Source organism: Geospiza fortis, unplaced genomic scaffold (genome assembly GCF_000277835.1).
Source record: "Geospiza fortis unplaced genomic scaffold, GeoFor_1.0 scaffold188, whole genome shotgun sequence".
Lineage (NCBI taxonomy): Eukaryota > Metazoa > Chordata > Aves > Passeriformes > Thraupidae > Geospiza > Geospiza fortis.
Window position 1 is genome coordinate 957,878 of NW_005054337.1, and position 22,440 is coordinate 980,317.

General features: G+C 39.8%; 1 protein-coding gene across 2 annotated transcripts; it reads right to left on the reverse strand.

Moving 5' to 3' along the window:
• Window positions 1-7,806: 7,806 nt before the first annotated feature.
• YTHDF1 (YTH N6-methyladenosine RNA binding protein 1) lies at window positions 7,807-22,118 on the reverse strand. 2 transcript variants are annotated; one of them, XM_005422152.1, is made up of 4 exons: window positions 22,085-22,118; window positions 20,578-20,657; window positions 15,230-16,756; window positions 7,807-9,325 (listed from the first exon to the last, which is right to left on the reverse strand). In XM_005422152.1, exons 3-4 carry the CDS (start codon window positions 16,736-16,738, stop codon window positions 9,299-9,301), a joined length of 1,536 nt encoding a protein of 511 aa, XP_005422209.1. In that variant the 5' UTR covers window positions 16,739-16,756; window positions 20,578-20,657; window positions 22,085-22,118; the 3' UTR covers window positions 7,807-9,298. The 2 variants fall into 2 exon arrangements, with proteins under 2 accessions (XP_005422209.1, XP_014163004.1); XM_014307529.2 differs by lacking the exon at window positions 7,807-9,325 and having other exon boundaries at window positions 14,640-16,756; window positions 22,085-22,108.
• Between the last annotated feature and the right edge of the window lie 322 nt (window positions 22,119-22,440).

The window sequence follows — 22,440 nt, forward strand, 5'->3', positions numbered from 1 at the left end:
AAGAGCCAATGCCCTGCCCAGCTCTCTTAGGCTCATCTAACTGAGCTCTGCTGATGGCCTCTGAAATGGCAATGCTGTGAACTACAGCAGCAGCACCAAATTAGCACCATGGAGATGATCAGGATCTCTGCAGTTGGCTTCTTGGCATGAATTTGCTATTACATTTCCTCCAGCTTTGCTAATTCTGATCCTTTACCCTCCACTAGCTGTGCTAGCTGTGCAGCCTGGGGTGAAGATCCAATCACTGAAATAAGGTATTTTGGGTTTTATAGTCAGAGTTCAATTAACAAACAAAGTGTGGGCAGGATTGTAATGGGGAAGGGAGCAGCTCTCTGTGACAGAGCCAGTGCTGCAAGCCAGTGCTGCTTAGAGAAAAGGTAACACTGAATAAAACCCTTATCTTCCCAGCACTTCTACACTGTAAAAGAACTGTAGAACTCCCCAAACCCATTGCTTTTTTATTTATTGGCAAGCTCTTGCAGGAAGGAGAACCCACCCTTGCAGAATCCATTTGTTGAGCTGGAACCACCCAACGTGGGATGTGGGCAACTGGGCAGGCATCACACCAGACCAACTGTCTGACAAAAACTGTGAAAAAGGGGTTGCTTTCCCTGGTTTGCATCTCTGAGAACAGTCTCTGATGCACACTGAGCCTTCCAGACCTCCTCCCTCCTCTGCTATTTCATTTCATTGTTAATCATCCCACTTTCCTCTTTGTTAGCATCATTAATACCTTTAATGCATTCTTATAAAAAGTACAATGAGATTGCCAGCTAGTGGAAATCAGCAGCATCTGGGGCTGTGCCAATTCCCTTCAGCTCAGACACACAGTGATAGTTACCACCTTCCCATTTGTGTGAAGAAAAAGCCATCACTATTTGTCCATGCACGTCTCCTCTTGGAAGCAAATTCATGTATATGTGTACATAAATGTAATATACACACTGATATCCATAAAGCAGAAAAATCCCAGTGTTTTTTCCAGAGTGTGATCTATTTGAGAAACTAATGGCTTATTACATGCTCTTATTCTACTGAGGATGAAAAGTGCCTTGGAGAATGAAGTGTGAGAAAGCTGCAAAAGTAACTGCTTGGAAAGGATGACATTAGATCACAAAGAAAATCCATTTTAACTGTTCAGGACTCTGGGCCTGTGTTTGTACAACATTTCCTGTGGGCAGAGGTGTCAGAGTGGTACTGCCTATAAACCTCCTTTTCTCTGTGCTGCCACAGCTCCTGTAACTAATCTTTCAAGCAGGCTGAATGCTTGCTGCAGTCACCAGGCTAGAGATGCTCTGTGCCTCTGGACAAACCTCACCAGGCTGACTAATGGCACAGCTGGGCTCCTGGGAATAACTCAAACACCACCTTTGCTGCTCCATGAGCCACAACTGAGGGATGCTGCAGCAGCCACAAGCCTCTCAGGGAAGCCCATGTGGGCTCCTCACTGCAGGTGTGCTGGGGAAGCTGATGGCAGCACATACTGTGCACCACTCGTTTTCCCTCCCCTCCTCCTGTCTTTCCATTTATCTCTAACATAACCACACCCTCACACTTTAAAAAACAAGTAAGAACAAAAACCACAGGGTTGCTTTTGCATTTGCCACCTTCCCCCTTCTTCTCTTCCTCTTCTCTTCCTCTTCTCTTCTCTTCTCTTCTCTTCTCTTCTCTTCTCTTCTCTTCTCTTCTCTTCTCTTCTCTTCTCTTCTCTTCTCTTCTCTTCTCTTCTCTTCTCTTCTCTCCCTGCAGAACTGAGCAGGGCTCTCTCAAGCCCCCCTTGCAGCACAGGCTTTTCACTGCTGCTGACCTCCATGCTCAGAGTCTTTCTGGGGGAAAACTGCATCTGTTCCCTGACTGAAAAGCACAGCTTCACAAATGCCTGGTATGTTTTTACTCACTCTCAGTGGGCCACTCACTTTGTGGAGCATCAGTCCATCACGAGGAAGTGAGAGGGAAAGGGGCAGTGGGTTCTCTGAAGTCCCAACACAGGTCACAGTCCCCAGAGCAGATGACAATTTTCAATGTTTCTAAGGATGGCTGTGCCTCACAACCCACTCTCATTTCACCAGGAGGCTTTTGGAATTCAACAAGAGGAAGTTCTGTGCAATTTGTGATCTGCAGGTTCACATCCTTGCTTGTATTTATTATTTAAAATAAACTCTGATGGGTGAATAATTTTTAAAAATCTGTCTAAAGATCACCCCATCTGCTGGTCTTTTATTAATACCCTCCTTTTCATCTTCCACTATCATGGTCTTTGAAATAACTGAATTAGCAACTTGCAGTGTTTTCCCATCCTCAGCAAGGTCAGTAAGTTCAGGAAAAATTTGAAATTATACCTGGCTCATAAAATTACTTCTCCTCCCCACCCACTATTTTACTCACTACAGGGAAATTACATTTCCCACAGGGGCTCATTAGTGTTGCTCTTTCCTCAGCATCAGGAAATCTTTTGGAGTTGTCTTTACTCCCAGTTGATAAAAATTGCTCTTTATTTCTTCTCCCAACTCATTGACCACGACTGCCTGGTTCTGAAGTGGCATTTTCAGAAAGACAAAGATTTGGGACCAAAAAACCCCACCATGCTTCTAACCTTGATGCTGCTGCTGAGTGAATGAACGAGCTGTCAAGTTCTGCAAATCAAGCATGTGGCCAAGGCAGACTGAGAGATTGTTTTTTACAATTAAAACTAGGAATAAATAGATTAAAACTAGGAATTCTTGTTCCTTGTCAGAGCAAACAAGGAATTGCTGCAGTTATGATGTTTTAGTTGTAATTTCTCTTTTACAGAAGTCAAATATATAAAACTGGAGGACACAAAGCATCCTTTGCTTTCATTTTTGAAGTGCTGCACACCAGTGATACAACATGCAGCTACACCTCTGTAATTGCTTCTTTTGTTCCAAATTCCTGGTGGCTGATCTAGCATTAGTGAAAAAAAGCATAAATCCCTGAACACTGTAAAATAAGCTAGCTCAGTTAGGCAGGTACTACATATAAAGAACAGAATTTGGTGTGATTAAATGTCTGACCATCCAACTGCTGTCAACATTTTGATTTCAGTACACCACAATTGAGTATTTTGATTCAAAGGGACACCTCAAAGTGACACAGTGTGAGGACTGAAAATAATAAAATATAAGAAAAATCTCAACAATTTGCCAGTGGCTTAAGAAATAAAACCTGCTTTGATAGCTCAGAATCTAACGCTGTCCCAGAAATGGGGTCCTTGCCAGTAACTGCTCCTTCCTGACACCCCCAGAACCTCCATGCTCAGCCTGTTTGGCTCCTACCCCTGCTCTCTGCTCTACCTGTGGGAAAGTACAAAATAGCTCATTTAAGGATTAAACCTGCACTCTTTAAACAAATGGTTCAAAACTTCCTCTGCAATGTCACAGTTTTGTTATCAGTCCTACCCTGCACTCCCCTTCCAGCTTTTGTCCTACCCTCAGTCCTGAGCAGCAGATCTGGGAAGGATCTCAGCTTTTGTGTATCTCAGAGCACCTTTCAGAGGGGCTTAGCACAAGTTAAAGATTGAGACAGAGGTCTAGAAACTTTACAGATAGTTGCACTTAACAAATGTGAATTTTCACGCCAGGTAACAAATGTCACTGATGTATTTATGGAATACAGGCCAAAACACCAAAGCACCTTGTCTTTTCACCAAACTGTTTTCAAGGGCTCTGGGTAATCAGCTTTTTTACAAGTGGCCAAAAGCCTCTGCTGACAGGTTTTGAAGTTACAAGCAGAAGGTTTTTGCAGACCTCTGAGGAGTTCTTCCCCCAACAAATCAGACTATTTGTGCTCATATAAATATATACTGTCAATATTTTACAAGTTTGCATGAAACAGATTTATATTAGAAAAGGATTTTCATACACGCCAACAGACTAAGAAAGCTGAACAGTCTCCATAAATCCCCAGACCTTCCAAAATCCATTATTTCCTGAATGGGCTGATTATCCACAAAGAGGGTGAAGAAGCCACTCTCCACCACTAAGTTTAACTCCAAACTTGCTAAATCTGGGCCCACTGCAGGGAATGGGCAGTCTTGGATGGAAAAGTGACTCTCCCTCCAGGTGCAGACAATGATCTAATTTGCTACTTCTGAGCCAAAAGTTTATCAGAACTGACTAAATACTATTTCAGCAAAACGCCTCCAGCTGCAAGAACCTGAACATTGCATTTCTCTGCCCTCAAGTGCTTTCAGCTGAAATGTGTTGTCACAAGAGAGCAGCAGCAGCAGGAACAGTTCCTACTACATCAGTGGTTTCTAACTCAGGAGGGTTTGCAGAATACAACTTCCAGGGAGATGCTGAAATGTTATCAATCATCAAATTGCTCAACTTACAATTTGCAGGCCCACAGAGCAAAGCACAGAAATCAAAGTAGATATAAATAATGAAAAAAGCTCCCTAATAATATCTGTATAAATCAATGTATCCTTTACTGATAAAAATTATTTTCTTTGTATTCTCACATCCAGATGGTGAAGGGGGAAAAATACTTAAGGATGTTGCTTGCAATATGTATTACTGCCCAAGGCATTGCATTAATAATCTAAAAATACCTGGAGAATGTATATTTGGTAAAACAAGTATTTAAACCTCTTTCCCACTGTCTTCATTATTGAAACCACAGCAAAACACCAGATCCTACTGATTTAGCAGCAGTTGGACATTAGAAATGCATTTGGTGAAGACTTTACTGTCTGTCTGTTGTCATGGTAACATCCCAGGTAAAAATAATTTCTTGAATAACTTATAAACAGACAGATGGCATAAAACCTCCCACGCTCTCCAAATTGAAGGATATTCAGTAAAAGACAGTGATGATGCCAGTTCCATGAAGTCCTGCATGTTGAAGAAGGCACATCTCCAAGGTCCTGCTTGTGCTGGCAGAAACACCTCAGAATGTGAACAAAAGGGAGATCAGGGTTGCTACAGGAAGCAGAATGAGGAGACACAAGCCAAGTCAGCACTCTTGTGTGTAGCATTTCCCAAGGGATTACAAAGGTGCCCTGAAATGATGGTCCTACATAAAACAAGGAAATTAATCCCACATTGTACCAGGGAACAAAAGCTGTTCTTGGAATTGCTAAAGCCCTGCCCTGCTCATGCTCTGACAGGGAAATGAGAAACATCCCACACTGCACGTGCAAAGCAGTTCTGCATCTGCAATAGGCAATTTGAGAGCTTTTTTTAATCAACATAAGCTTTTCTGAAGACAGGAAAGCTGTGAAATTGATAATGTTCATACCCAAGACACTTCCCTTCACCCTCACGTTAGGTGAAAGCACCAAGAGATGTGAACTAGGAAGATGCACTGTGGGAATGATGCCAGCTATGGAACAGTCCATCAGGCTGAACCACGTTTCTTGTGAAATCCAAAATTTCCCTTTGCCAAGTCACACCCCAATTAAGTCATTTCAACATTCTGAGTCAACTATCTTAATTCTAAAAATAGGCTGAACAAGAGCTGTTCCTTCTCAAAGGAGCTGTGGACAGGGCAGGCTACAGCCAAGGCAGTGATCACAGCCCCAGCTACACTTGCTCTGTTCTTGGGCAGGATCACAAATTCCAATTAAAACCTGCACTTTCCCAAAAATAGAGAACAGCTTTCTCCTGAAATGAGCAGATGCTGAGCACTGTTGTCAGCAAGAGCCAGAGCTTTTTCCAAGGGAAACAGATTGTTCAACATAAAGAATTCAAAGTAGCTGAGAGACCAGGAGAAGAAGCATTACATCAAAACACACTTCCCTCCATCAGATGTTTGTGCTTAGTTTTGCATTTATCTGCTATTTTAACTAAATTTCCCTTACTCCTCTCACCTCCTTTTTTCAAGAGGCGCAAAAAAGCAGAAAAGGGCAGTAACATTACATCAGTTAGTTTTCTTTTGATAGTTTTGCACTATCTCTGCCTACAACGTTTTTTTTATGGCCCCATTTATTGGAATTTCCATCTTCTCTGGCCAAATAAAATCCCTCGGTTTTAAAGAGGAAAAGCAAAACACTTACCCATGCTCTGTAGTGCACTGTGGTCAGTCTAATGCTTAGAAATAAATACTGCTCTCTTCTTCACTGAGATCTCACTAATACCCTTTGAGCAACTTTATAAATAGCTTTAAGTTCTTCAAAGAAATAGCAAGTATTTAGTGAAGAAACACATATTTGAATATCAACGGGACTGTAAACGGTGAAATAAAAATAAAAAAGGTAGAATTTTAAATTTTACATCCTCTTATTTCCAACTCCCAAAAATGAGAAGTAAAAAAATCAGTCTGGCCTTATGAACATGATGTGTTATGGAAGAGAAATGATCTTGAATTTCTGCCCTCACATCTCAGTGTAGGTTTAACTTCATTGTTTTCTCTACCAGCTCAAGTCACTCCCAGTGACAAACATAATCTCCATAAAGATTTAATTATTCCATACTATTACTTTTGGTGTGACTACCTGCAAACAAATAGGGGCTTTCCCCTCATGATGCATATTCACAGCTTCAGAGCAGTGCAATGTGCTGCCATCACCAACCAGTAATTGAACCAGAGACATAATTTAACTTTTTAATCAGCATTTGGTGCTACCACTTCCATTTGGCTTAAAAGTGAAAGGCAGCAGTTATTGTCACACCCAAACTCCAGAAACACCAAGCAAAGGAACTCATTTAAGGAGTCAGTTTAAGCAGCAATTCCAAAAGCACACAGGAACATTCCTTCAGAACTATTACTTGGACTAAATAAAGAATAAGCAAGACTTGTGACATGAAGTTATTCTTCAAGAGACACTGGAAGAATGTTTCTTCCCCCTCACAGTGAAATGTGAACCCTGTGAAACACAAAAAGTGAGTCATCCCTTGGAATTGCAGTGGCAGGGGATTGAAAATCAGGACCAGCAGTCAGCACTGCAGTTATCTGAGCACCCAACGTGCTTGTGATGAACAGGATTATTTTACCCACTGTTCAATCTTCTCCCACCTCTCTGATAGGGCTGTACAACACTGCAGTGTCAGTAACAAATCTCTTCTTTCTGTTGCCCACAAAGCCAGACAGCTGAAACACATGACCATTTTAATACTGTCAAACCAGTTTCAGCTGAAGGCTCCCAATTATTTTATTTTTGTTTTTAGAAAACATTTACCTGAAGTTCTATTGGTATATCACAGCAAAGAGTGCTTAGATCCGAAAAAAAAAGTAGTGAAGTTGTGTAATTAACTTTTCTCTTAAGGGCCCAGATGCAGCAGTTCTTTCTGGCTCTAGGATCACCAGTGGAAGTGTTTTGATGTAACAACTGAAACTAAAAGCAGGTGCTTTTACTAGATGGAAACACCTTTATAAAATGCACAACTGCTTCAATAAGTCAGTTAAAAAAAGATATCAAAGCAAATTACTGGAGGTAAGAGCTGGGAAACACAGCCAAGTGCTGGGAACAAAACTGGACAGAGCATAGGCAGATTTGGGAAGTTCTTTTCTCACCCTGGTGACCCCAGGCTGCGCTGCTGCCTCCTCAAGGATAGAGCACAACTTCCAGTCCTCTCCTCAGCTTCTCCACCGTACCAGGGGAAAGGGAAGCACGAGTGACAGCCACTGCACATGGATGCAGGTCCTCTGAGCGATGGGAACAGTCAAAGCTGCTTACATGTGCTCTGCAGAGTCCTGTGAAACCGTTCAGGTGTGCTGAGAGCAAACATCTGAGTTACTCAATCAAACCACTCCTCAAGTTAGATTTAATTGAGGAATCAGCATAAAGTGTGATTGGAACAGAGGAAAACAAGTGAATATAGGGAAAAAATGAAAATGACATCAAGCTTGCTAAATATGTATTGTTTATTAAGGCTTGTATTCTCCTAGAGGAAAAAGTTAATCTGATGCTGTCCATTACTCCTTACAGGCAGTAACAGTCCAGAGACAGAGTTATACGTTCTAAATACAAGTCTAAATGATACAGATTAAACTTTATTTAAATTGGAGGTCCTTTTGGAGTAAATAGTATTCAGAAGATACTTGCTTTCTAATATAGTAAAAGATCCTCTACAATAAACACGTGCAGATTCAGTGTGCTAGAGCAGCGGACATGAGCACCATTTCCATGCTTAACTGGAACTCCAGTTGGTGACAGGTTCTCCGACGGTCCCCTCACTCCACAAAAACATGACAGCAAATTCAATTTCTTAAAACAGGTTTTTTTACTCATCCAACAGAAAAAAAAAATTAGACAAACACACTGTCAATTTCAAATATCTGAGGCATAATCCATCATATTATCCGTACTATTAGTTCCTACGTTAAAGCTCAGCATTATTGGTATAAAAACTTTAAATGGCATTAGGATTTGGGGGGGTTGGGAGAGAGTAATGAAGGGAAGGATTAAAAATGATCTGCAATTAACTAATAACACCTGAAAGCTGAAACAGGTTTAAACACATTGTTTAAAACCCCTGCAATGTCGATAGCATCACATTATTATTTAATTAAGCTACAAAAACCGTAAAGCAGAGTTATGGCAGAGAGAAAGTGTCTTGCTCACCCTCTGCAGGATATGGAATAACAGATGCACACTGAAGCACTGCTTAACAGAATGTGAAAGGGAAATATTTTCCAGAGAAACAATTCCACTGACAATTTGATTTTCTACTAGACAGAAAAAACCAACATGGCGCATCAGCAGTTTTTTAAAAGAGTAATTGTACAGATAAATAAAGAGGCAGAGCAGCTGCACAAAGTGATCAGAAATTTAGGGTTTTTTTCATTTTAAAATTCTGAAGTGCAGTATCTTATGAGTTTTTTGGTTTTTTTTTTAATGACCAAAAAAACCAATAAAAATCAATGCATGGTTTCTTACTTCTGCCATGAAGAAAAAGGGATTGGGAGGAGGATAAAGGAAGATTTGTCGTGTATTCTCCATAATCTCTATATCTGGCTAGGAACATAATTCGTGCCAAAATAAAGTCTTTGGGAAGCACTGACACTTTAGTATGCTCATGTATAGGTCCACATTAGGTTAATATAACTGTTTACCAACTTAAAAAAATAAAAACAGACACACCTTTATTAATGATTTCTACAGAATTTTACATAGAAAAAAGATACAAATTAATGCAGATCCACTTGGGCAAAAATAAACTACAATGTACTTAAAGATGCAACAACTTAATTTCCCCTGCACGAGAAGATATATTGGAACTGAAAGCTTTAGTTTGTCCTGATGCCAGGATACAGCACCAGTTATACTTAATTTTGTTTCTCATAGTCGAATCTAATATCAGTTCTAGTATATATATCAAACTGTTTATGTTTATTCTTATTGTTTGTTTCGATTCTGACGTTCCTGCAAAGAGAAAAAAGTTAAGATTTTAGTCAAAGGAACAAGCAGAGTTTTTAGTAGTTTAACAGAACTAATGTGATCCCAGATAATTACACACTTAAAACAATGCTGCTACATTTTATAAATATACTGTGCATACCCAACTAACCCAAGGACTTGATAATTTAATGTTTTTAAGTGCAGTCTCAGGTGGAACATCTGGATGAATACCTGCAGTCACTTCAAACCAAGGTCACAGAGACAGAAAGGTATAAAATATCAACACTCCTAAGGAGAACCAGGATCTGCAATATTCTACTTTCTGGATTATTTTAGCTACTGCAGTAGTAGCACAACCAATACACGAGCAGAAAGCAGATGGCAGATTAGTGAACTCCACAGAACTGGTCTAATTTTGAAGCACTCAAATGACTTTGGAGTTTAGTCACATTCAGTAAAAGCAGAGATTTGAGCTGTCGAGAAATTCTGTCCCTAATTCTTCCTACAGGTTCAACTATTCTGGGAAGCACTGGGAAATACCTGGGGGTAAGAGATAGATAGAAACAACATCAGGTAGAAGGAAAGTTTTGTGTTTCTACATAGTCTGATAAAACCCAGCACAGCTGAACTGACCAACCAAGGGTGTCCCAAAGTGCTGCTGGGAGGGTCTTTGAGCCTTTCCCCAAGTTTCTGCTAATCACAAATACTGAAGCCAGTAAAGGTCACCTAAGGGATAGAGCTGGGGGCTGCCTGCAGCAAGCTACATATCAGTGACCCTGTGCCCTCCCAGCAGCACAGGGCTCCAGAGACACCTGAGCAGTGCCCAGCAGAACAGGGCACTTCCTCACTCAGGGTCCCAGGAGCCCCACAAGCGCAGAATGTGCAAGTACAGCAGGACAGAACCAGGCTGCTGTGCCTTAGTCCTGTGCATCCTCCAGCCAGAGCAGCACTGCACACTGAACAGAAAGGACTCAGCCTTCCCATTTTTACTGCTTACAGGGCAGAAGTGGCATGGAAAGACTCAATTCTGTACTTAAACACATCAACATGGCACCAAATCCTATTCCAAAGGAAATTATGAACTAGCTTAAGCACTACCACCAGCCATCTCCTGAACTAACACCTTCATATTTTGCTTTGTGGACTCACTCTGTATAAAGTTCATCTCAGAATTGTTTCTGTTGTGATGTAAAGCTTACTTGCTAATATACCAACCATTGTAAATGTAACAACTGCATTTGCTGCTTCAGCTTAAAAGCATAAAAATCAGAAGAGATTTTTAAAAACGGAATATATTGATTTCTGCCTCCAGGCAGAATGTTAATATTTTAATTTTCATAATAAAATTAAGTCAGCAAAATTCAGAATGAATTATTAATATATAATTTAAGACAGAAGAGATAGCCAAGTTGTTTTACCAAATCAACAAAACAAGCTGTGTAAAGTGATAGAATTTATTATAAAAATCTATTCCTCCTGTCTTTTAACTCTCAACTATGATGAATTATCAGCAAAAGCCATTTCCTAACGGCAGAGTATCAGAACATTACATGTTGTTCTTAATAAAAAGAGCTTATGTCTGCCTGACATTTCAAACAAAAGGTGGCTACAAAGTATCTAGAACTGAATCATATCAACTCCATTTTCAGGCTTCCAAAAAGAGTAATTGTTTCATCCTCTTTCCAACTTCCATTTCCAAGGTGGCACATCCCCTTTACAGCCCTACCATGTTCATGAGCCCACTCTTTCTCATTGCCACCTCATGTAATTTATTGGATTTATTTTTAGTTTTCTGTGTAGTCATCCACTGACCTCCCTAATTCCACTTTCTTTAGAAATGGAAGTTTTCCATTCTCATGGACTAGCCCCACATAAAAGAGGCAGGCTAGCACCTGAGACATCCACCTGAAGTGCTCATGGCATTCAGAAACTCAGCTCAGACTCTAATTCAGTAAAAAGTGCTCTTTACTGAGCAAGTTCCCAAGCAGTTCCTCCTACCTTGCTTTTTGCTTTCTCTCTTGGGGGCTAATCTGAGTCTTCCTCTTTACAAATGTCTGAAACCACATAAACTGATGCAACAATTCTTCGTGCTCTTGAGCATGGTTCCTTTTTAGAAGCTCTAACTCTCAAATTCTCTTCCTTACTGCTATTTAGCACTACTGCAAGCAAGAACAGTTTTGTAAGCAGCTAACAAAGCTGTGCTCATTTCGGTTCTGAAGATCCGGAGCCTTCAGCTTCTCTTCTCCAGTGGAATACTCTTGATATCTCACAGGAGAGCTCCAGCTGCACACTTCTCCTTCAGGACACTAATCTGTGTGGTCTTCAGACACAGGGAAAATAGGTTTCCACAAAACTTGCAGTGATTTCCACCTTGGAGACACTCATCCCTGTCAAACTTCTGTTCTCTTCACCTCAGGCTAAAGTAGCTTCAACTTTCCTACTAAACTTGGTTAAAGTCAGTGGGATCAAAGCATTCATCTTCAGACACAAAAATAGAAATGTTTTCTTTATCTCAGGAACATGGTATTAATCTTAAAATATGTTTTTTAACTAGTGCTTTGGAGGAAGGACAATATTCCATAATTTTAAGTTCAGTGACTGTGTTCACAGAAAGCTCATCACTGAAAGGAATCACCCAGTGCTTGGAGGAAATGAGTATTTCCAAGTAGCAACACACACCAGCCAACACTTTTCAGTATTTAATCACCTAAAGCAGAACTGGTAATCTTGGTGATTCAGGAGCTTTCGGAGACTGTGCAGCTCTGCCAACACAACACCAAGGTGTAGAGCTGAGTGCCTTGCCTGAATCAGAGGTGACAGAACAGCAGCACAGCACAGCAACTGGGACCATCTGCTGTGGTGCAGATCTGGGAGCCTGAGCTGCTCACAGCTCATCTGTCACCTGTAAAGTACCAAGATTTGCAACAAGTTTGTCTTCACAAGCTTTTAAACTTTGGAAGACAACTTTGTTAAGGCTCTGATGGCATGCTTTTAGGAAATATTAATAACTAATGCCACATTATACTCTATTTTTTAAAAGAAGTTCTCTCACATATCACAACTTTTTTACAGTTTTCAGAGCATGGGCTTTGATGACAGAAGCAGCTCTGGAACTGACTGAAAAAGGCTGTGAGGGTCATGTGAGAATTCATGCCACTCACTGTTCTGCTATTTCATTCCAGACCCAAATCCCCTCCCAGTTTCTGGTCAAGTATTTCAGTGTGGCAAATCAAAAGCTGCACTTCTATCCCAGCATGACCAAATCTTCTCTCAGTTCTGGAGGGATACCTTCTTTCAGCAATGCTGCAAAGTGATCAATCTTTGGCACTTGGAAGAATTTCATCCAGCATTGTACCTGCCAAAGCCTCACTGGATGATTTGGCACTGACACTGAGGCTCCTACATCATTTAAACTCAGCAGCACAAGCTGGAGCTGGCTCTGCACACAGCAGCCATGGAAATGCTGGTTAGCAACAAACTGGAACCACTTAAGGAGCTCAAATGCCAGTGGCTTGCCCTGCACAGATTACATTATTATTCTCTACTAAATATTTGTGTATAAATGAAATTGTGTCATTTAAGCTCTCCATGTACAGCTTTTTAAGAACTGTGTCCCTTTGTAATCAGAACAGCAGTGAAATGGAAGCACAAAATTTCAATGATTTTACAGCTAAAGAAGAGTATAATGAGTTAAACCCAGCAATCTGAAAACCAGTTAAGATGGCACATATACCAACAACTATCTGAAAATGTCAATTAGGTTGTAAGATAAGGTTGTTGGCAATAAGATTCTTCAAAAATTACTGTCATAGGAAGACTAACTTTGTTAACAGGAAGGTTTGAACTTCAACAGCACAAGCGTCTTAACAATAAGAACTTTAGGTATGTACATATCCTGTAAAAAAACAAACTCTTCTAGTAATCAAACTGGACTTCTAAAATTCATTTTATGAATGAAGGGTAAAATATAGTGACTTTCCAATCAAGTTTTATAGAGTGCAACCTGACAAGCAGCATCTTATTTTTCATTCCTTCATTGCTGCTCTGCTTTAGCTCTCTAGCACTACTACCTTCCTCAGTGTACTTTGGTGTCCCATTTTCTAAGCTATTCAGGGGAATCTAAGAAATAGTAAATTAGACTTCATAGGTTATTTTGTGAATGTGTAATACAAGCCAGAGCCTCTGTTTTAAATGAGGAAGGAAAATGCATTATTTTGAAAAACTGATCCTGTTATAAATAAAGCAGTAACCTGGGTAAGAATATTTTTGCAGACAGTGGGAATTAGTTGTGTTTATTAAATAAACCCAAAATGAGATCAGCTCAACAGTCAAACACCAGTCCTCTGAGATCCTACAAAGCACAGGAATTCTGTTCTTTGTGTCACCATTGGGATCCTGCTGAGGCCAGGGATTTATCTGTGCAGGACTAGATCTGTTATCACTTTCCCTGTGCTCTCACTTCTTAAACACCCACAGTTCTCCCCTCCAGCCTTGGCAGCAGAGCACAGGGAGAGAGAATTAAAAACTCAAACCAATCACACCCCACTACACCACAAACACGGGGCAGAGGAACCCAGGCTGCCTCACTTTGTCAGGACTCTCTCCTGCATAAGGGAACACCTCTCCACATTAAATGCTGAATTGCTAATTATCTACTGAAGGAATGAAGTATTCAAGTAAAGCCCTTTAGGTTTTACTTTGTGGAATCCCACAGGGAGTATACAAGAAAAACTTGCAATTTTAAGCTGTCCTTCCCTGCCGTGCTGAGGTCAGCTATGCACATCTATCATGGCCAGGAAAAGTTCAGCCACAAAGTTTTAAAGACACTCAACTCCTTTTCTCATATAATTTAAAGGTACATTCTATGAAGACAGTTTCAAGTAATTTTATCTACACTTTAAAATGGCAATAAAAACTTTAAAATGGCAATTTTAGAATTTAAGCCACAGGAATATGCATTAAGTCTTTGCTTTAAAAACATCTTAAAAAAAGTATGAGCTACCCTAAACTAAACCAGCCTGTCAAACGAATGCTGTATTTGCAATGCTATACAAAAAAGGTCTAGGAAACACTATCAAGACCAAGCAAATTTAAGTGTTACTTCAGTAGCAACTACACATGCTGACACCTATTATTTTGTCAGGTCATTACTTCTAGACTGCCTAATTAGAGAAAGGCATTCTTGAAACTGAGGTAGTGGGATGGAGAGGGACAGAGATCCCTTGTGGCAGACTTAGAGCCATGAAAGTGTATGGAAAGTTTTATTACACTCTCCCAATTACTGCCCAGACTTCTCTCACTACATCTTCACTCAAAACTTCAAGAATTAGTAGACAGATTAAACCTGGGAACTGAAAACCTTTATTTATCCAAATAATACACGTGACTTCAGCAGCATAAATGCACTCTTTCTAGCACTATTCCAGCAATATTATGCAACTCTTTCTTTTCCAGAGAGATAAACTGAATAAACAAAATCAGGTTTCTTATTCTTAAAGGTGATGTACAAATTTCAAATACCAGTACAGGTATCAATTTTGATAGCCCAGTTCCAGTCAAACAGTGTTTAAACACCTCGTATTTAAGGCAAAAAACTTAAGTGACAATCACTGGCAGAACCCAATTCTGAAACAGAAACTATTTTCTATTAACCATTTTAAGATAAAAAAATAAATCAAACTCCAATAAACTGGACATAAAATCCTTTACCCGCATTACTGCTTAGCTTTCTGCTTTGAAATGCATTGACTTGTGAAACTCTCACAAAGAAATATGCATCAGATTTGTGTTGTTAAACACACAAGAAACCATCAAGTTGAGATGTATTAAAAACATTTTGAATTCCTACTTACATTTTTCCACCATAGCAGCCTTCACATTTCATTTTCCCCATATCTGTGTATAAAATAAATTTTTTAATAAGTTTACCTTCCGCACCACCTCCTCCTCTTCCTGGCGCTTTTCATAATGAGAAAAGTCATCAAAGATGGAGGTCGTGTGCTTGTAAGTAGCAATAATTTTAAGCACTTGTTTTGCTTTTTCTAAGGGCACCTCCTGTGTATCACGGGAGTTTGTAACGGGTTTGTTGTCATTGTTCTCCAGCCTGATGTGTCTCAGTTGGTTGTTGGGCACATCCTTCACAAAGATCCACTTGACATCAAATTTCCCCTTCCACTTGTCCTGAGACCAGACACCTGCACTGGTGCCATAGTCCACAGGTGATTTCATCTCTGCTACTCCACAGAAGTGTCCACTGCCATTGACACTGAACAGCAAGTACACGGGGCCCTTGCTGTTCATGGAGCGAAAAGCGCTGTCCAGGCGTTTGTTGCCGTGTTCCGTACTACACCAAATAGAATATTTAATGGAACGATGAATATCATCCTCGGAATAGCTCTTTATTATGAACACACGTCCATTTTTAAGGTTCCATTCGAAATCTTTAGGGTTATAGCTGTGAGCAGCTTTCAGTTTTTCAAGGACAGGATGGGACTCACCGCTCGGAACGGGGTTGGGCTGGGTGCTGCCAGCTGAGTTGGTGTCATTCCCAGTTCCTCCACTTTGGCCAAAAGCTGCATTTCTGTTGCGAGGAGCTACCCAGCGGTTTTGGGGTGGCTGCTGAGGGGTCTGATACTGTGGCTGAGTCAATGGAGGAGGCTGAGCTGGAACAGGCTGAACAATTGGTTGCTGTGGCTGTGGAACAGACTGAGGAGAAGGTATCTGTTGGGGGGCAGGAACTTTTGCCACAGGACCCTTATTGTCCCAAGTACCTATGTCCATATTATGCTTTATAGGGGGAGGAGGCAACGCTCCTCCGATTACAGGTCCAGATTTTGTTTTCATTTTAGGCTGTGGTTTTGCAGGCTTGCTGGCAATAGCAGCCCAAGAGGTTGGTTTAGATACTGGCAAGTTTACATTAGATCCACCATTGCCAGAGAGGGCGCCTGTCATCCCGGCACTGTTAACAACAGAACCTACTGTTTTCACTGCAGAAGTCGTAACATCTCCACCAATCTTAAGTCCAACCATTCCCTGTTCAATACTGTTCATTCCAGGAGCTTTATTTAATGTATCATTATGAAATCCTGTTTGTCCATCCACAATGGTACCCCCCAGAGAACTGGGTGGGTAGCTGTAACTGCTCCCATATGCTGAGCTTTGTGTCTGCTGTCCTTGGGATCCGCTTGTTCCCCAAGCTGAGAAGGCAGGATTTTCAGGGAAGAAGTTAAAGCGGTGTTGATAGATATTATTTCCCAGACCCCCAGGCTGTCCAAAAACGGCATCGTGCATAAAATGATGATCCCCATTACTGAGCTGTCCATAGGTGGTGAGATAAGGGATAGGAGGATCTCCTCCTGTAGACCATGGTGCTTCACTGAGAGAATAGGGGAACCCAATAGATGGTGGATAATAACTGGACAGATAAGGATCAGTCATTGATGGATAGCTACTGTTCTGTTAAAGAGAAAAAACAGTCACCAGATAAATAAACCCTTCATTTATAAATAGCCACAACACCAAACAGAAAAAAACACTAGAGACAAAGTAATGTAATTTCTAATGACATCAGAAATTCATCCCAAGAAGGATTCAGGGCTAAACTGAAGTATCTGGGCATTCATAATATCCCAGGACTAGGGGCTCACACTGAGGTTAGTACTTGAGATGTTGAAACCATGTAACCTCACACTACTGAGGTTATTTAGTAGCCAACACCCCAAATTATTGCAAGGAACATATCTAACTATATTTTGTAGCTCACAGAACTAAGGATATTTAGCATTTCTAGACTGCTACATGAAAGAAGCTTTAGACTAATCATCTTAATATGACAATACATATAACATACTGTACAATCCTCATTATGGAGTTGTTTTGAGGGGCCAATAGTCTCCAACAAAAAACCCACACCTCAAGCAGTAGAATATTCGCAGCCTACTTCTGACACACATGCCAAGTTTGCCACAGGTAAGAGATACAAGTTTACAGGGCCTGGTGCATCAGAGACAAATCCATGCCCAGATGGCACATGACACAGACCATCCCAAATCTTGGAGAAAGACCCTTTCCAGCCTGTTGCGTAAATCTTTTCCTCCCTCAGTAGTAAAGTTACAACTGTGCAAGAGTGTTCCTGACTGTCCTTTCACAGAGGACATCTCTCCCACTCATGAAATATGAGACCAAACACTTATAAACCAACAGACCCCCTCTGAAATTTCCTCCCCTTCAACCGTTAAGTATTAGGATCAAGCTGAGAAGCTTTTCCTCTCACTAACACTTTGCTGGCACCTGATCTTGAAGCATTCCATATGATTCTTACATTCAGTAATGCAAAAGAACAAAGCCAGGATGTTCTAAAGTAGGTTTTATTCCTCTTCAAATCAACTTGAAGCACTTATATTGGAGACCTTCCAAAGTGACACTCCAACCGTAATTACCAGAGAGGGGGTGGGAAGGTCAACATCTCCTGTTAATGAGTCAAACAGCAGCTCGCCTTTCCTTACTCATAAAGACTATTTTAAGAAGAGGAACTCTTCTTTCAAACTGCTAGATTTCAAACTTGAAAAGAAAAATCTATCTGCAAAATCAGGAAAATTGTACCAGAACTTCACTCATTTTTCTAAAAATGTGATTATTTCTCAGCTTTCTTAAAAAAAAAGGAAAATCCCCTCCTTGCTGAAGATAAGCCAATTCAATTGATACAGAATCATTTTTACTGCTCATTTTTCAATGACCTCTTTTCCATGACACCTCAAAGCCAGAGTAATTCAATAGCCTTATGTTTCACACACAGAATGATAGCACAATATGCCTCCAAGACTTCCATACAGTACTGCAAACACTTCAGAGACTGAAACAGCCTAAATCAAATGTTATTGATTCAAAAGAAATGATCTCTGCCACTTTTCAAGCTGCCTTTATTTGCACACAAATTCTATCCCTATAGAACATGAGGTATAGAAATCACCTTCCTATGAGATGATCCTCTAAAATACAGAGTTTTCTGAGCCTCCCAAGCTAAAGTAATCAATATTTAGCATAAAAACCCACCCATTTTTCTGAAAGACTTGGACACTGCTGAGTGTTATATTTTAAAGTGTTAATTTAAGAAAAAAGCAAACAAATACAGATGAAAGGGAGGAGATATAAGTATTTCTCTGACATACTTATCCTCAAAAATTCTGTAAGTTTAGATTTTAAGACCAAAAAGAGTAAGCCGAGAGAAAATCAAGTGTTTTCTCTCAGAAATATTTAGGCTAAAGGATTTTAGACAATTCTTGCAGCTGTCATCTCTTCACACAGCCTGTAAAGTCTCCACAAGGATTCTAACAAGATTCAAGGAAAGTTTCAGCAGCTATCCTTACCAGACATCCAATCTATTTTGACTGGCTTTATGCCAGTGTGTAAAAGAAACCCTGACAGAAGTTCTTCCCTTCAACAGCAGAACATTTATTTCAATAAACTTATCCTTGACCTTTCTGCATCCTTCTGTATCTTTTTTATTAAAAATCTCCAAACAAAACCAACTCAACCATTTTGGTAATTTGGACACAATCTCCTATCCCCCAAAATATGCTCCTTGCTGGTGATTCCCTGTTCCATAGGAATAGTCTCTTGGTTCTCACTGACTTTATAAGAGGATGCTTTTCTTGCTGAGTGTAAATCTGTACACGAAGAGTCTACTTGACTCAGTTCTCTCTGCTCTTAAAAGTACTTTTAACACAATATTCCTCACCTACATTTGACTTTTGATGTTAAATATATTATTGTGTCAGCTGGAGCTCCAATTTCTTAAGTTTATTTTAAATATCCAGTTGTCTTCAAATCTTTTTTTTTTAGTCATCTGTACTTTACAGTAATTTTCAAGGGCTGAATAAATCTGACTGGATAATAAGGCTTTGTTCAGCAACATGGTTGCCTTCAGTACAAAATCTCACAGTCCTAATTAATGCTACTGCCACTTTCCACTTAAAATTGTAAGAGGACCTACACAATTGTTTCTTGTGCCATGCCAATTTTTCACTGCAGCATAAATAAATTGGTCAGTGGAGCTACACTTTCATAAAGAAAACTTTTATTATAATTATGGAACTTCTAACAGCCACAGCAATTTTTCTATTTAATCCTAATAATTTGGCTTGTTGACAGCAAACACAAACTTCCCAGAATAAAACTATAATAGATGGGTATATTTTTTCTATGTGAACATTCAGTATATTTCAAGTTTAAAGTCATTAAAAATCACATACAAATGTGATGGAGCACAATTTTAAAAAATCAGAGGAAGGTGAAAACCGCAATTTCTTTTATAATTAATTTTGCATTAAAAATTAAGATTTTGCTTCCTTTTTCCCCTACAAAGGTTTTTTCTACCTTCCACAGCACATTAACTCCAAAAGAAGGAACGCCTCCCATAAAATTAAGTCTGGAGAACATGTCTATGCTGCAAGCAAGCTCAGTGATGTCATCAATATTAACACTGGCATCTGACAGCTTCAGACTGAATTATAAATTTCCTTTTTAAAATGTAACACTTTGCCATCCCATCATGTACCTGTGGTAAATGTTTCTCTCTGAAATGGTGTTTCATACTTGCGAATGAAAACTTTTTGCTTCTCCAGTTCCTATACATTTTGTTCCCTTTAAAGATCTGAATGTGAAGTCAAAAATTACTTCAGAGAATACTTTCAATTAAAATGGTATTTTAGTCATGGATGTTGATTTAATGTACACTATAATGAGAGTTTACATTACAGTTCCTTACTCTTAAGTAACACATCTTTAATTCTTAAAATGTATCAGAGGACATGAAAGAACAACAATTGCTGAAGTGTAAAAATGGGACAACTCTACAAAGTACCAAGAGAGCATCCAACCCAAATCTCAACTATATTAATTTCTGTGATCATATAAATAATAGAAATCAGGAGAGCCCAAAAGCAGAATTTTTAGACTCCTACAAGCAACTGGCCTATCAAAGAACTGTAAGATCAGACTGTCCCAGTCCAGCCACACCAACAACCTGCAAGGGGAGGAGGAATCAGCTCCAGCTCCTTGGAGCATCAACTTCATTTTCACTTGTGGCCATCTGGAGATGCAGAGTAATATTAGCTTTGGGAACACAAATGCTGGTTGTATCACCAAGTAACACAATATGCTGTCATTTCTTTTTCCATTTCTATTTAAGGCATTTGCTCCCTCCACACAATCCTATGAATGGAGTGCCAACAGCATGCCTAAGGAAAAAAAAAAAACTAAGTTAAAAATACACTAACCTGATTTGACTGCCCGGAAAGGTAAGGTTCAAAATCGTTGTCATGAACTGTGTCCTTCTGATGTAACGAACCATTTTGTACTACAAAAAAAGGGTTACAGCCCATTATAACAGCAGCAGCAGCATTGCGGGAGTGATGTTCCACCCTATGCTACTTTAGGAAAAGCCATATTCCTTCTGCAAACCAGAAAGACTCATAAAAAGACCAAGGGATGGCATTTCCCACCCCCCAGACAGTTTCTCTTTATATTACCACTTATAAAACAAAGTTTGAGTAAATTAAAAAAAATCAGCAATTAAAAATTCTACAGCTGAGGGTGAGTAAACAACTCATGTGAATTAACTCCCAACACAAAATCATTATTGAGAACAATTTTGTGAAAAAAGATTGGGAAACAACATCTATTGTTCTGGCCCATAATTAGAACACACAAACTCACAGTTCTCCCAGCGTGTGTTATTCACTGCTTAAGCTGGCTAAAATAAGATGAGGTGAGGTTACATTTAATTATGAAATGAAGACTGCTAAGAGCTTTGGTATCCTGATATTTTCAGGAAAACTTAAGTTTCAAGATTCTCATCTGTAAAAAAAAAGATATCTGCCATAAAGTCCTACTTCAGCATAAAAGAATGTCTGATAAGCATTTGAAACCCATTACTGAATGATATACAAACCCAAAACAGCTATTAGGTCCCTTCAAATAATTTCCTGTTTGCTTTAAATTTGAAAAAACAAGGTCAAATACACGGTGTGGTAGTTGCTGTATTTACCTATTTCACAGAACAGCTAAACCAAATATAATACTACACCAAATAAAGTGCTTAGCAAACAAGTTTGGGAATTCAGCAGAGTATTTCTGCAAAGTTTATCAAGGGGAGTAGAGGTAAAAGAGTGTGTACAAACACAGAGAGATGTGATTCTTCAACTAGAAGGAGCTGGATTTTCAAGGCAGGTTAAGATGTATTAAAAAGCATTTATGAGTTGCATATTATTACTTTCTAAGTCTTAAGAGTTACATGCTTGTTATAGCAATCACAGTAATTAAGATATTTTTTAGATGCCTTATTACTAATTCTAATTTCAATTAGAGCAGAAGTTATAAAAATGCCTATTATCTCATCAGAAGTTAACTATCTTTTAAGTTCTCAAAATTATTAAGTTTATAGGCTTAAGTAAATATCTCAGCCAACAGCAAAGCAGCAACACAACTGCATTCAGAGAGGGTGCAAAAGTAGGCAAAAATACATAAATTGTACAGGGATATCCTTGTGTATTTAGTACCAACAGAGTCCTTCCCACTGCAAATCCAGCAGCATTAAGTGGGATGCAGGCAAGCTCGGATGAATGGCAGTCGATGTTATTTTTGAAACAAAGCACACATTCCCTCATTCCCAGATGTTTTCCATGCAGAGTAACAGCGATACATTTCTGCTCACCTACAGGTACCTGTGTAATTGATCTCTTACAGTAACAATTTAAGCGAGCACATCACAGCACGATTTCTCACCTTTATTATCCTGTCCTTTCGGTCTCTGGGAAGCCACAGCACGTGATTACGGGAAAAAAAAAGAGAAGGGAAATAAAAAAGTTAATTTTAGAAAAACGCTCATATTGTCATAGGCACTGCGAACCCCACAGCTTCTGAGGACAGGGAAGAGACTTCTAAAAATGGCCAGCAGCATCTCAAGGTTTGTTTGGACGGGGCTGGAGCAGCGTGTTCCACGTATCACTCAGCACCGGCCTTCCTGAGAAATGGCCCCGGCTCCGGGGAGGAGGCGGGAACGTGCTGTGCCCACGGGGGAAGTCAGGGAGAACGATGGAGCTCTAAAGCAGCCGAGGGGGACAAGAAAATCCTCGCAGGGC

Coding starts and splice junctions, on each gene's coding strand:
- YTHDF1 (XM_014307529.2), bottom strand. CDS start 16,738: ATGACTGATCCTTATCTGTCCAGTTATTATCCACCATCTATTGGGTTC.